Genomic DNA, 13,850 nt, shown 5'->3' on the forward strand with positions numbered 1-13,850 from the left:
TATATTTCTGGTCCCTATAAGGTGCCAAATTTTGTTTTTGGTCCCTATAAAAAGGCATGTTTCGGTCCCACAAAATTATTATGCACGTAATTTTAGTCTCTATTCTTAAACTAATGTATATTTTTTTAATAATTATTTTGCAAATAAGTTTAGAACGTTATAAAAAGTTTCTTAAAAAAAGGAACTCAAAATATTATTTCTTAGTTGAGATTTTGAAATTTAAAAAATTCATATCTAGTTTTTCTCATTTTAACAAATTCTAAAATTTGGTAAATAAACATTGTACAATATTCTAAATATATATGGCAAACATAACTAAAAAAATTTAAAAGTTAAAGGGTAATTTAACGATTTTCAAAATTTAGAAAATAACAGGGACTAAAACTTATTGCATAAAATTTTTGTAGGGACTAAAATATATAATTTTTGAATAAGGGTTAAAAATAAGTTTTGAGATATTTATAAGGATCAAAAACATATTTAACTCTTTATTTTAAGCATAATCATACTGAATTAATAAAAAGGTAACTTAAACTTCCGTAGAAGTTATAGAAAGGACTACAAAAGTTTTAAATACTAAAGAGACACCAATAATCAATAGGCATTTTTAAAACACAAACATCTAGCTCATAGAAAAACTAAATTATTTAGTACACAATGACACCTTACTTAGTACATAGAAATAAGATCATACAATACATATAAATTTAAAACATAGGATAACATTTAAAATAACGTGAATGACATAGGCATTAATAAACAAAGATATAATCTACATCCTGGTATCTTTTAACCATCCATCAAGATAAACTAGCTTGGAGTCTGGGGTAGATTTTTCATTCTCAACTCTGATATCTTTCAACCATCCATCCAGATAAACTTGGTTGGAGTCAGCGATAGATTTTTAGTTCTCTGCTCGGGTATCTTTCAACCATCCATCAAGGTAAACGTGGTTGGAGTCAGATGTGGATTTTGGTATCTCTGCTCTAGTATCTTTCAACCATCCATCAAGGTAAACTTGGTTGGAATCAGAAGTGTGTTTTTCTTTCTCTGCTCGAGTATCTTTTAACCATCCATCAAGGTAAACTTGATTGGAGTCAGAGGTGGATTTTGCTTTCTCTGCTCGGGTATCTTTCAACCATCCATCAAGGTAAACTTGGTTCGCGTTATGGGCGGACTTTGCTTTCTCAGCTCTAATATCTTTCAACCATCCATCAAGATATACTTGGTTGGAGTCACCTGTAGATTTTTCTTTCTTAGCTCGGCTATCTTTCAACCATCCATCAAGGTAAACTTGGTTGGAGTTAGATATGGATTTTGGTTTCTCTGCTCGGGTATCTTTCAACCATCCATCAAGGTAAATTTGGTTGGAGTCAGGGGTGAATTTTTCTTTCTCTATTCGGGTATCTTTCAACCATCCATCAAGGTAAACTTGGTTGGATTCAGATGTGGACTTTGGTTTCTCTGCTCGGGTATCTTTCAACCATCCATCAAGGTAAACTTGGTTGGAATCAGAGGTGGATTTTTCTTTCTCTGCTCGACTATCTTTCAACCATCCATCAAGGTAAACTTGGTTGGATTCAGATATAGATTTTTGTTTCTCTGCTCGGGTATCTTTTAACCATCCATCAAGGTAAACTTGGTTGGATTCAAATGTGGACTTTGGTTTCTCTGCTCTGGTATCTTTCAGCCATCCGTCAAGGTAAATTTGGTTAGAGCCAGCGTTGGATTTTTCTTTCTCAGCTCGGGTATCTTTCAACCATCCATCAAGGTAAACTTGGTTAGAGTTATGGGCAGACTTTTCTTTCTCTGCTCTAATATCTTTCAACCATCCATCAAGATAAACTTGGTTGGAGCCAGCCGTAGATTTTGCTTTTTCAGCTCGAGTATCTTTCAACCATCCATCAAGGTAAATTTGGTTGGATTCAGATGTGGACTTTGGTTTCTCTGTTCTGGTATCTTTCAACCATCCATCAAGGTAAACTTGGTTAGAGTCAGAGGTGGTTTTTTCTTTCTCTGCTCGGGTATCTTTCAACCATCCATCAAGGTAAACTTTGTTGGTGTTATGGGCGGATTTTTCTTTCACTGCTCTAGTATCTTTCAACCATCCATCAAGATAAACTTGGTTAGAGCCAGCATTAGATTTTGTTTTTTCGGCTCGAGTATCTTTCAACCATCCATCAAGGTATACTTGGTTGGATTCAGAGGTGGATTTTGCTCCCTCAGATCTGGTATCTTTCAACCATCCATCAAGATATACTTGGTTGGAGTTAGAAATGAGTTTTTGGTTCTTCAATGGATTTTTGAGCCAGCCATCAAGGTAAGGTTGATCAACTTCTTTTTCTTCAAGTTTTATATATCTAGCAAAACTTATTTGGCCATTCTACAATACAATTGAGTAAATTGATGTTAATCAGTAACATTTGGATGGTATATATGATAAAAATGCATGTGTTTTATAACACACATTATGATGCACAGTTAAGAAATGTTCAAGATATCATATGAATACATATTATGAAAAAAATTAATCAAAAGCAATTTTTTGAAGTTTCATTTCTGAAAAAACATTATTTTATCAAATCAAATAGAACAGTTTGATTGTGAGTGACACTGATGCCTGAAATAAATATGAGAAATGATAGATTATGATAAATAGGCTATGTAAAATATAATTGTAAAAGATACAAACATACATGCAAAGATTAGTAACTTACAATCAACAAGAGCAAAACAAAAGGAAGGAGAGACATAACAACTTTGTGTGTCATTGCTTTCTCTTATGTTATAGTAAATGTGAAAGATGCATTTGAAGTGGAAGTGAGATAGCCTATTTATAAGCGAATAGGAAGAAAAAGTACAAATAATAGGGATATTGAAGCTTTGTTTGGCAAAATCTTTTTTTCTTTAAATTATAATTTGTGTCTTATATATTATTTATAAGTCAATAAAAAGAAAAAGAATAAATAATAAGGACTTGAGACTTTGATTGGCAAGATTACTTTTTAAATTTACAAGTTCATATGTCTAAAATTAATGTATTTAGTACAATTACTTTTTCACACATTTAAGTGGGTTTATTGAGTTTTAAAAGTGATTAGCTTCAAAAAAATTAAAATAAAATTAAACAAACATACAAAAATCATAAAAGTGATTTTTTTAAAATATTAAACTAATATATTTATTTTGATAAATTACTTCAACTAGTTGAAGTTTCAGTTTCTTTTAATGCATAAGTATAGTGATAATAATTTTGATTATACGATAATTGTGAACACTTGATTCTAATTTGAGATATGGTATCTCACCTAATATTATTTATATTTTTTAGATGAGTTAGAATGCGATACAATTGTTCAATTAATTGAAATTAAATGAATATCTTTGTGCCAAATCTTGAGTGTAACTTTGAAAACAAAATCAAAATATTACTTAAGTTAATTTTGTTAAATTGAAATATAGATATAATAATTGTGTCGGAATAGAGGAAACCTATCCTATGTAGTATTTGCTCAGAAATAGGTAGAGTCCACTCCCTAGGTTTATGTATTTTAGTTAAGAAGTCTGTTACTAAATCCTAGGAATTCACTACATGCCAACAATGAATACAAAATAGTCTCACATGAAAAAATTAAAATACTGTGAAGAGCCTTGCATGCTATTTAAACTCACATGTTTACATGTAGGGCTTGCATGCTTATGTAGTTATAAGAAAATATATTATTACATTAATGAGTCAAAAGAGAAGAAGTTAAGCATTCTTGGTTTAATAATAGAGAATATCTCAATTCAAAGTAAAATTTTTTAAAAAAATGTTTGCGTAAATACACCTACGAAAACAAGAGACATTTTTAGAAACGTATATGGTGCGTGAGAACTCTAAGAGTTGATTTCAAACTTTACTATAACTAAATTTTTAATCAAACATGATGAAGAATAAGTCTCCTAATATATTACTATTCATTTCTTTCATAACTTCCGTTTAAGAATAAGATATATTGATTATATACGACAAATATTTAAAATAAAAAATAATAAATTTTCTAAGATACAAAATTAATTATTAAATTATTATAATCAATTTTATTTAATATTTATTTTCAATCAATAATAAAATAAACATATTTAATCCTTATTAATAATTATTATTGAAATGATCTTAAATAAAACTTTATTAACTTCAATTTTGATACAATGGAAGGGTTATGTTATTGCACTATTTTTAAATTATCGTATTGTTGTCATATATATATATATATATATATATATATATATATATATATATATATATATATATATATATATATATATATAGTGGTGTCTCCTATCATTAGTTTTATCAATAATATAGTATTAGATAAAGTGTGAATGTTATTTAATATAACAGATAAAAAATAGTAAATATTATTGTATATAATAGATAAAAATAGAAAAAAACAATTTTTTTTTAATAATAAGTGTTATTCAATATAATATATAAAAAATGGAAGAATAAATTTTGTGGTCAGGGCCATTCATGATATGGTTTATGAGAAAACTGAACTGAAGCAAACCAAACTATAATAAAAATTTAGGGTTTAATATACTTCACCCCCTGCCAATATAGCGAGTTTCAGTTTGGCCCCCTTGAATATTTTTTTTTACGAAACGCCCCTTATAAAATCCAAAACCTGGATTTACCAAACCCTTTTACCACATTTGCTGACTGAGCTTTGACTTTGGATTATGTGGCAACAAGAAAAACATTTCCTTCTTCTTTTTCTGGTCAAAACAAGAAAAACAGTTCTTCTTCTTTCTTCATTGTTCATTCTTTTTCCATTCTTTCTTCTTGCCCTTTACAAAAACGGTGGTGCTCCCGCGGTGTTTCAAACTACAACTTGTTGCCAGTCCTCAATGCTCCAGGGTCGAAGAAAATCACAAGAGGATCGCACTCTCAGTGTTCTCGATGCTTTAACATTACTACATTGACAATCATACTTAACAAATTAATATTGTCTTGTTCTACATCATGTCAATAACTAACTAATCTATCTTTTTCACTCTATAAAAACCAACTTGTTCATATTTTATTAATTTTTGACAATCACAGAGAAATTATTCTAACCACTCAATGCTTTCCTCACCTCCATTTATTACCTTTGTCTTTAAAAGATATGTTTGTATATTTAGATGGAGTTGAAACTTTAAAGTGTAGTCTCAAGTCACAATCTAGTGTATGGAGTTGTAAGAACTTTTGTTGATGTGAAAAAGTCTGTGTGAATAGCTATACCTGATGATATCATAGAGCTAAACAACAACTTTGTAATTAGTGCTAGCGATTCTGCCGGAGCACCACCGTTTCTGAACTTGTGTCTCTTTCTATCTGCTGCAAACCAAACTTTGTTTTGAAATGTAGTTTTCATCATGTACTTAGAAGAAAAATGGCTTTGTGTTGAGGCTCATTTTTCATGAATAAAAAAAGTGATAAATTGTGAGAGCCACACAGTCACTGTCCTCAATGAATCCAATTATTAATACAAAAAAAAAAAGAGAAGCTGGTATATTAGGCTTAGGTTTTTTTTCACAGAGTTTGAAGAAGTAGCTACACTACAGATTTGAAACTGTTACTATCAATTACTTGGAACACTCAACCCCAGACAATATTGCAGTGAAGTGAAACAGTGACACTTCATAAATGATAGACTGCAGCTACATTGACAATAACTTGCATGCATGCCAATAAATATATATATGTTGGAATCAATTCACTTTAGGGTTCACAACGTCTTCTGTTTCTTTCTCTCTCGATCCATTCACTTTTGTCAGTCATCACTTTTGTCCATCTCCTACATCAGCCAGACAGCAGATACACTGGATATGTTGGAATCAACCAATTTTACGTGATTCTCTCTCTATCTATTGCAAATCAGGTGATAATAAGATATTCTTACATTTGACAACAAGATTCTGTAAAATATGAATTGAATCCATACCAATTAAACCAACATTCATTGGCAACTAGGTGCTAAATTGCTTTTTGGCCTTGTGACTTCTTTGCAATATCTTGATTGAAATTTCAATTTCTTTTTATTTTTTTTTCAAAGAACAATTCATTAGTAATTTAGCACTACTATTAACTACAATTAGGCTACACGAGACTTGGTGTACAAAAAACACCATAAAATGAAATATTACTTACTTCAAGTGCAGTGAGATCCTAAAGAGGGCGTCGAGGAATTGCGGCAAGATTATGAGCTACAATCATCCCATGATATTAGGATTATTCACTGTCAACACTTGAAATTGGTTCATGTTTGATAGAATTTAGTGCAACTCTTGTCTTCCCATTACTTTGCTCCATCGCTTTCGTAGAGCTGAGCAGATTGGAGCCTGCGTTTCAACAAACAAGTGTTTAAAATGCTCTCAAGTCTCAACCCCTAATGATACTGCCAATGCAACTGATCAAATACAGGGTCGCAAGAAATAAAAACAATACATGACCAAGTGCAAAAAATAAAAACAATACAATATGTAATCTATGCTAACGAAATCGACTCCAGCACAAGCATATGCTCACTATTATCTGTATATTTATTGCAACAGATTGCAGATACTTCCTTTAATCTTACAATATCTATTTTATTTCCACGACAAGTATTTAATATTCATTACAATATATCATTGTATTTTCTTCCTTAATTCGACTAAGATCACGAGCATTGTTTTCATTTCCTGTAAAATGATACTACCAAGGAAATAGTAAGTACCGCTGGTACATCATCTGTTGAATGGAAGCATGTCACGGGCCGCACGGGATGCTGTTGTTAATAGATTTAACGTTGAACCAGACTGCAGAATTTTGCTCATGACCTTGAGGGCTGGTGGTGTTGCACTCAATTTGACAGTAGCATCACGCGTGAGCATTTTTATGTTGCTTTAGAGCTTCAGGCTCAAGACAGAATTCACCGAATAGGGCAATATAAACCTACAAGGTATATGGTGAAGGTGGTGGTGGTGGTGAAGGTAGTGGTGGTGGTGGAAACTATTTTGTATTAATGGTTAAATATAATTCATTTAATTATTTATACAATCCTTTTGCCACATAATCCAAAGTCAAAGCCCAGTCAGCAAATGTGGTAAAAGGGTTTGGTAAATCCAGGTTTTGGGTTTTATAAGGGGCGTTTCGTAAAAAAAAACATTCAAGGGGGCCAAACCGAAACTCGCTATATTGGCAAGGGGTGAAGTATATTAAACCCTAAAAATTTATTTATTGAGTCAAACTATTTTGTTTTACTCAGAATGGTACTGAATCATAATCATTGATTTAGTATATTGTTTTGATTTTATGAACCGCACCAAACTGTTAGAAATTTATTTTTCATAAATCAAACCATTTATTAAAGGATCAAACAATTAAACTATTTTTAAATTTTTAAAAAAATTAAAACTTGTTTTTTTTTTCATTTTCAATTTAAGTTCGGTTCCGTTACTGTTTTGGTTCGATTCTAGAACTGTTTGTGCAATAAGGTTTGGTTCAGTAACCAAACATAACACTTCGGCTCGACGACTCGATTCAGTTCATAGTTTTTTGAACAACCCTAAGTGATGGCCCTTGGGTCAGGTGTGCTAAGTAAGTACTAATAAGTCAAAAACCTCTTAAGGAAATTAAACAAATGATAAAAGAGAAATTTTATCCTATACTCCAACAATTATTCCATTATCATCATTTATACGTTTTGACCAAAATCAATATCTATGTATAAATACTTCAAGTTTGAAAATTTGTCATTTTCCTCCTCTTTCCATTTTCAAGACATTCGGTCTATATAGAAGAAGTTGAGAAGATTTGAAAAATTTTGAGCATCGAAACTCTTAGAGGAATCTTCCTGCCACACCAAAATTTTACTTGGCACCCCCACGCCCTCTATGTTTTTACCATAATACTCTTTACGTTTTTGAAAGAAAAAAGTATGTTTTTCAGATTTATAATTTTTTTCTTCGTTTTTATCGGATTTTTAAAGAATTTCAGGAGCTTTTACTTTATTTTTAAGGGATCTATGAGTTTTTATCGTATTTTTTCAAACACTGCCGGATTTTTCAAAAAATATTAGTTTTACCAGATTTTTCAAATAGTCTATGAGTTTTTACCAGATTTTTCAAAAAATCTTTAAGTTTTTATTAGATATTTCAAAATAGTACGAGTTGTTATCAAATTTTTAAAAACTACTATGAGTTTTTACCAGATTTTTTTAAAAAAAAACTATGAGTTTTTATCGATTTTTCAAAATACACTACCAAATGTTTTAAACAACTGAGTTTTTACTGGACTTTACAAAATACACTACCGAATTTTTCAAAAACTATGAGTTTTTACGGGATTTTTTACAATACACTATTAGATTTTTCAAAAACTATGAGTTTCTACCGAGTTTTTCTGAAAATCTAGTATGTACTGGATTTTATGAAAAATTCGATAGTATTAATTTTGATTTTTGTATTTTAGCCTATAAAAATTAACTACCTGGTTTTTTTTTAAAAACTAAGTAATTACAAAACATACTTGTTTTTTCATTCTCTTATTTTCGTTAAATTTTGACAAGGGTATTTTTGCCATTATAAAAATATATGGGGTGCCAAGTATAAAATGAGAGGTAGTAAAAAGATTTCTCAAACTTTTGCCTTGAAGTTCTCCAACCTGCTATTATTCCTAGAACTCTTGCCTTTAAATTTCCTAGCCCACAAAAAAATCTCTCGAAACTCCTGCCTTGAGTTAATCGAGACACAAAAATACCCATGAACTCTTGCCTTCAAGTTATTTTATTCATGCATATACATTGGAGGACTTTCAAGTAAGTTATCTATCTTATTTTCACAACGTTAACCCATCGAAGAACATGGAGTCAAGACATCTGGTCCACATGTTTTCCTTCACCAGATGTTTTTGGGTTATACTTTTCAGTTTTTTTTAAAGTTGTTTAAAACTTCCTTTTGGATTAGTGTCGATGCACCGAGGAAGTGAAGATACAATTATTCTTAGTCTAGGCTTAAGACGAGGAGTTCAAGTGACAACAGATGAACAAGAAGAGCACATAGGTGCACCAAGGAGCGCCCACCTTAATACCCCATAGGGTTTTACGCCACGTCTCTTCTTGTATGGTACGAGCAACATGTTGCTCGTCATTTATTGTAAGGCGAGGTAACAAAAATATCAAACACTTTATATTGAATAATCTTTAATTTCAATTGTCATTTATTATATATTGTTTATATTTTAAATTGTTTTCATGAGAAAGGTTCGAAGAAAAAAAAATAAAGGTTGCAGAACATGGAACTAGGTTGTTAGAGTGGGTTCCACTATATCTCTCACATGTGATTCGAGGTTGGTTATATGACTATAGTCTATCTTCACTCCAAAAAATTAGTTTTCAAAGGATTGACCAAAACCTAGTAGAAACATTCGCATAGAGATGACATCTATAGATAGCGTACTTTCATATGACATTTGGTTAGATGACCATTACTCTAGACGATGTTTCTTGTATAGGGTTTAGGGTTTAGGTAAAGAAGTTTTATGTCGGGTATCACTAACGAAGTTTTTATTACTCTTGTTGTTGACCTGTTAGGAGTGAGTGTAAAGGAGGTAACACATGGGTTTCATGCCTTTAGGGTTCATATTATAAGCTAGAGTGGATTAATATTTTATTCGAGCATCATCGAGTTAATGATCAATTTGGTTGTGCTTCCAGAGCTATATGGTAGCATTATTTTACCGACAAGACTTTTACTTTTAAAGAGGAGAGATATCTACCACTATTTACAAACTGTCAGGATGTGGTAGATATAGTTGGGGCACAACTGCATTGATCACATTATACAAATATTTACGAGATGCATCTATATTTACTTGCAAGTAACTTGGCGTATATATTACTCTACTACATGTATTTATTTTTATTTAGTTTATTTATTATTTATTTTTATTTATATATCTTTTTTATTTGTTAAAAAATATTCATGTTGTAATAGTGTTGGATTAACAAGTATTTTCCAACTGTTGGAAAGATATGAAAGTTTTGGATTATGATCTGCGGTAGTGGACTTCCATGAGCAATGAGATGAACTTATAAGCAATAGGTAAAGAAGGTTGATGAGATGAGGATCATGTTGGACGACATGAGGCATGTTGATGTCATATGTATAACACCCCATAATTTCATAAATTAATTTAATTGGAATTTAAATTAATTACTTGGAATTAATTAAATTAATTGGATTATTTGGAAAATTGTGGAAGGAAGTAAATGGGCTTTTGCGTAGTGGTTAGTAAAAGTAAGGTGCTATTGGAGTAGGCCTTACTAACTATTAATCTATTTTCATATGATAGAAGAATTTGTGAAAAGAAGAAAATAGAAGCAAAAGATGAGAAGAGCATGAACGTAAAGGAGCAAGAGGAAGAAGAGAAGAGATTCAAGATTCTTGGCTAAGGTAAGGGGGAACTCTCCAATTATCATCTATTATGTTTTCATGAATGATAGGATTGATTGGGTAGATTAGTTTTCTCTATTATATATGTTCTAGGCTTTGGGATTTCGAGGTTTCTAGGTTCAATTGTGTGTTTTGATGCAATCGAATGTGTATGAATGATTACAGATGTTAGATGGAATAGTGTTGTGTTTGAATAATGTCAAATTGCTAGAATTGGTCCCTTTTTGGTGTAGAATTCGTATTGGTATGAAATGATAAGGAGTACAGTGGTTGAGGTTGTAACGCCCCGAATTTAATTAATTGGTTAATTAAATTATTAAAGGATTTAAATATTGGATTTAGTCGAATTTGGATGGTCGGTATTATTTTAAGAGACGTATTTGGATTTATTAAGTTAAAGTCGGATTTTAGTCGGATAGTCGGAAGAATAATATTAAGAATATTATTATTTATTTATTGAGATGTTTATTGAAATTTTTGCATTTTGGGACGATTTAGTCGGAATTAGTTCGGGATAGCGGTTTGATATTTAATAGAAGATTTTAATATTTTTAGTATTAAAAATATTAATGAGTTAATATTTAGCGTTTTGGGAATTTTTCGAGTAATTAAGATTAGACCGGAAATATGAGGCATTGTGTAATAAATCGGTATATTAAAATAATCGGATTTTATTTTAATGGAATAAAAGTGGAAGTATTATTTTTACATTGAGTGTAGAAATAATATTGGGTTTAGTTGTGGTATCTTTAAGTATTAAGGGGTGTATTTTATTAGGCCCATTACGAAATAGTGATTAAGTGGTGGTATCACTTTTATAGAGCTAGTGGGAAACCCGTGCGTCCGCACGGGTTCTGGTGTGGGTTGGACTGGATTTATCAGATCATATAGTATTAAAGTAAAAAAATCGAAAAAAAATTTATATTAAATTGAAATATAGAAGTTTTAATATTTTCAATTTATTAGATACATAAAAGTTTTTTATATTAAATTGAAATATAGAAGTTTTAACATTTTCAATTTATTAGATGCATAGAGGATTTATCAAATGCATAAAGTTTTTTTTAAAAGAAAGACATGTTTTATAATAAAAATAAATAAAGTTTTCAATTTTTTAAAAAAGACAACAATAATATAAATTTCAATTATTTATATACTATCTTAAAAATCATTGTATTAGAAATTAAAAATAAATTGAAATAATTATTCAAACCATATTTTAATTGATTAATTGAAATAAAAATAAAAGATACGTCGTTAAGCGACTGTGAGCATTTTTGCATTGATTAATTGTACTATATTGATGAAACGGCAAAGAACCCTCAATCTAAACATTGTTTCATTATTGTATAGTACATACATTATATATTACACATTCAACATACATATTCCACAAACTAAACATAATTTCATTATTATATAGACATAGTTTCTAAGAGAGGTAGCAGTATTATATCCTCTAAAGTTCATATGATTGAAAACATATCCTAAGAACTCATACTACCTCATAATAAGATCATTAACTAACACAATAATTTGTTTTGTTGTAACAATAACTCACTGCAATAAAATTCTTTGTACTATGACAGAAATAATAGATTGTAACAGAATACAATAAACAATATATCATTTCATTTTCTCTGCATTACTTGTTGGATCACCTCTCTTTCAGTTCTTCACAACTCTAATATGCAAGTGTAAAATAGACTATTGTTGATGTTGTGCATTCTTTAGAATCTTTTTATATTATAATTGATAATGAAAAGGCACAAAAACTGCTTAAAGGTTCTCATGATTCATAATTCACATTTTACAGTGGCTTTAGCATTGAATTAGATTTTAAGTTGTGACAGTGTTAAGAGAGGAAATACATGTGAGAAGAAGTACACAAGTCCAAAATCTAGAATCCAACAAACAATTATTAAGACAAATAATAGAATAACCAGAATGAACTAAAATGTATTAGCCTAAGACATATCTGTGTTGCTTTGAGCTTAATATACTCCATATATTCAGAATGTGATAGTATGCAGTGAAATCATTTGACAAAAATTTTGATTGTCATTCTCAAACTTGGTATGTTTTTCACTAATTCAAAATTGGGAGCATGCCACATAAGGAGGTTCAGAACAAAAAATTATGCTTGAAGATAGAATAGGCCCGATTCACCGGACTGCTACAGAAACAAAAAGAAACCGCAGTAGAGTTAAAGCTGTCACGGTTTGCAACCATACATACAGAGGCATTCTAGCCATCATTATACATTGAATCATTCTCTTGCATTGAGAACATTCACACCACTACCAAATCAACTCTTTACACTCATGAATGACTTCACATGTGAGTCAAATAGAATTAACAAAAGGGATCGTTCGACTCATCTTTTAATTATGTGAAATTCACACGATTCCTCTTTCTCTGATAGTTATTCTTCCGAATTCTTTCATGGCGTTGGTTGTGAGATGGATCTCACATTGTGTTCTGATCCTACGAATGTGATGGATGGGAACCGAGCTGAGTTTACTCCGCTTACTCGCCGGCCGAATCTACTGTCGTGTCGCTCGATCTAATTGCTATTGTCTTCAACGACCAGAAAAGTGGAAATCATACATGATAAGATGCTATAGACAATTCAAAAGAGCACATACGATAATAGTTTCCATCGAACTCAAGCACATCGATCTGCATCACATAAAAGAAACTTCAATTAGAAGCTGAGCAATATATAAATTCCAAAATAATTCTGTAGAAGATAGTAAGTGGTTTACAGCCACTTGAAGACCAATCTGAGAAATACTATCCATGAGTTCTTCAACTAAAGCTATAAAAATACCTGAGACTCAAGCTGAGAAGATTATTCAAAATGTAGAGACAAAAGAACAAAATGAGAAACATAGATTAGTTGAGGAAGAAACTGAATGGCAAGTTGTGGGATCCTCACAACTGTTGTACATCCGCTTGACATCTCAACCATATACTATTTCACCACTCGTTTCCGTTGCTATTTGCCTAATATATCGAAGTTCCTATCACATAAAATAGAAATAAAATTAGTAAACAAACTTTTGCAATAAAAAAAGGTTTGACTAAAGTTAGAAATGATCAAAAGATAAAGGCATGAATCCATAAACTATCCAATGCTCATTTGATATTCGACACAATTGAAGCGATTTGAAATAACAGCAGTAACGCGCAATAGTTCGAACACACCTGTAGCAGAACAACAACTAACTCCCATCAGCACATAGAAAACTCACACATTATAGAGTAACAGGCTGCAAAATATTCAAATCACAGTAACTAAATAATAGAGTCAATGTAGTTCTAATATTAATTAGACAATCCTTGATCAATCACCTGTCATTTGATTTGTTATAAGAGTTGCA

At 30.9% G+C, this 13,850-nt stretch overlaps 1 protein-coding gene across 1 annotated transcript; it reads right to left on the reverse strand.

The window, feature by feature from the left end:
- Positions 1-623: 623 nt before the first annotated feature.
- Positions 624-2,847, reverse strand: LOC131657298 (uncharacterized). Its single transcript, XM_058926713.1, has 2 exons — positions 2,718-2,847; positions 624-2,383 (listed from the first exon to the last, which is right to left on the reverse strand). Exons 1-2 carry the CDS (start codon positions 2,769-2,771, stop codon positions 905-907), a joined length of 1,533 nt encoding a protein of 510 aa, XP_058782696.1. The 5' UTR covers positions 2,772-2,847; the 3' UTR covers positions 624-904.
- Between the last annotated feature and the right edge of the window lie 11,003 nt (positions 2,848-13,850).

Source organism: Vicia villosa, linkage group LG3 (assembly GCF_029867415.1).
Source record: "Vicia villosa cultivar HV-30 ecotype Madison, WI linkage group LG3, Vvil1.0, whole genome shotgun sequence".
In the NCBI taxonomy this organism is placed as follows: domain Eukaryota; kingdom Viridiplantae; phylum Streptophyta; class Magnoliopsida; order Fabales; family Fabaceae; genus Vicia; species Vicia villosa.

Bases quoted from the DNA above. Each gene is read 5' to 3' on its own strand.
- LOC131657298 (XM_058926713.1), bottom strand. From the start codon at position 2,771: ATGACACACAAAGTTGTTATGTCTCTCCTTCCTTTTGTTTTGCTCTTG. The intron at 2,384-2,717 runs GTAAGTTACTAA...ATTGTATTGTAG, and splicing joins TTGTTTTGCTCTTGTTGATT to AATGGCCAAATAAGTTTTGC.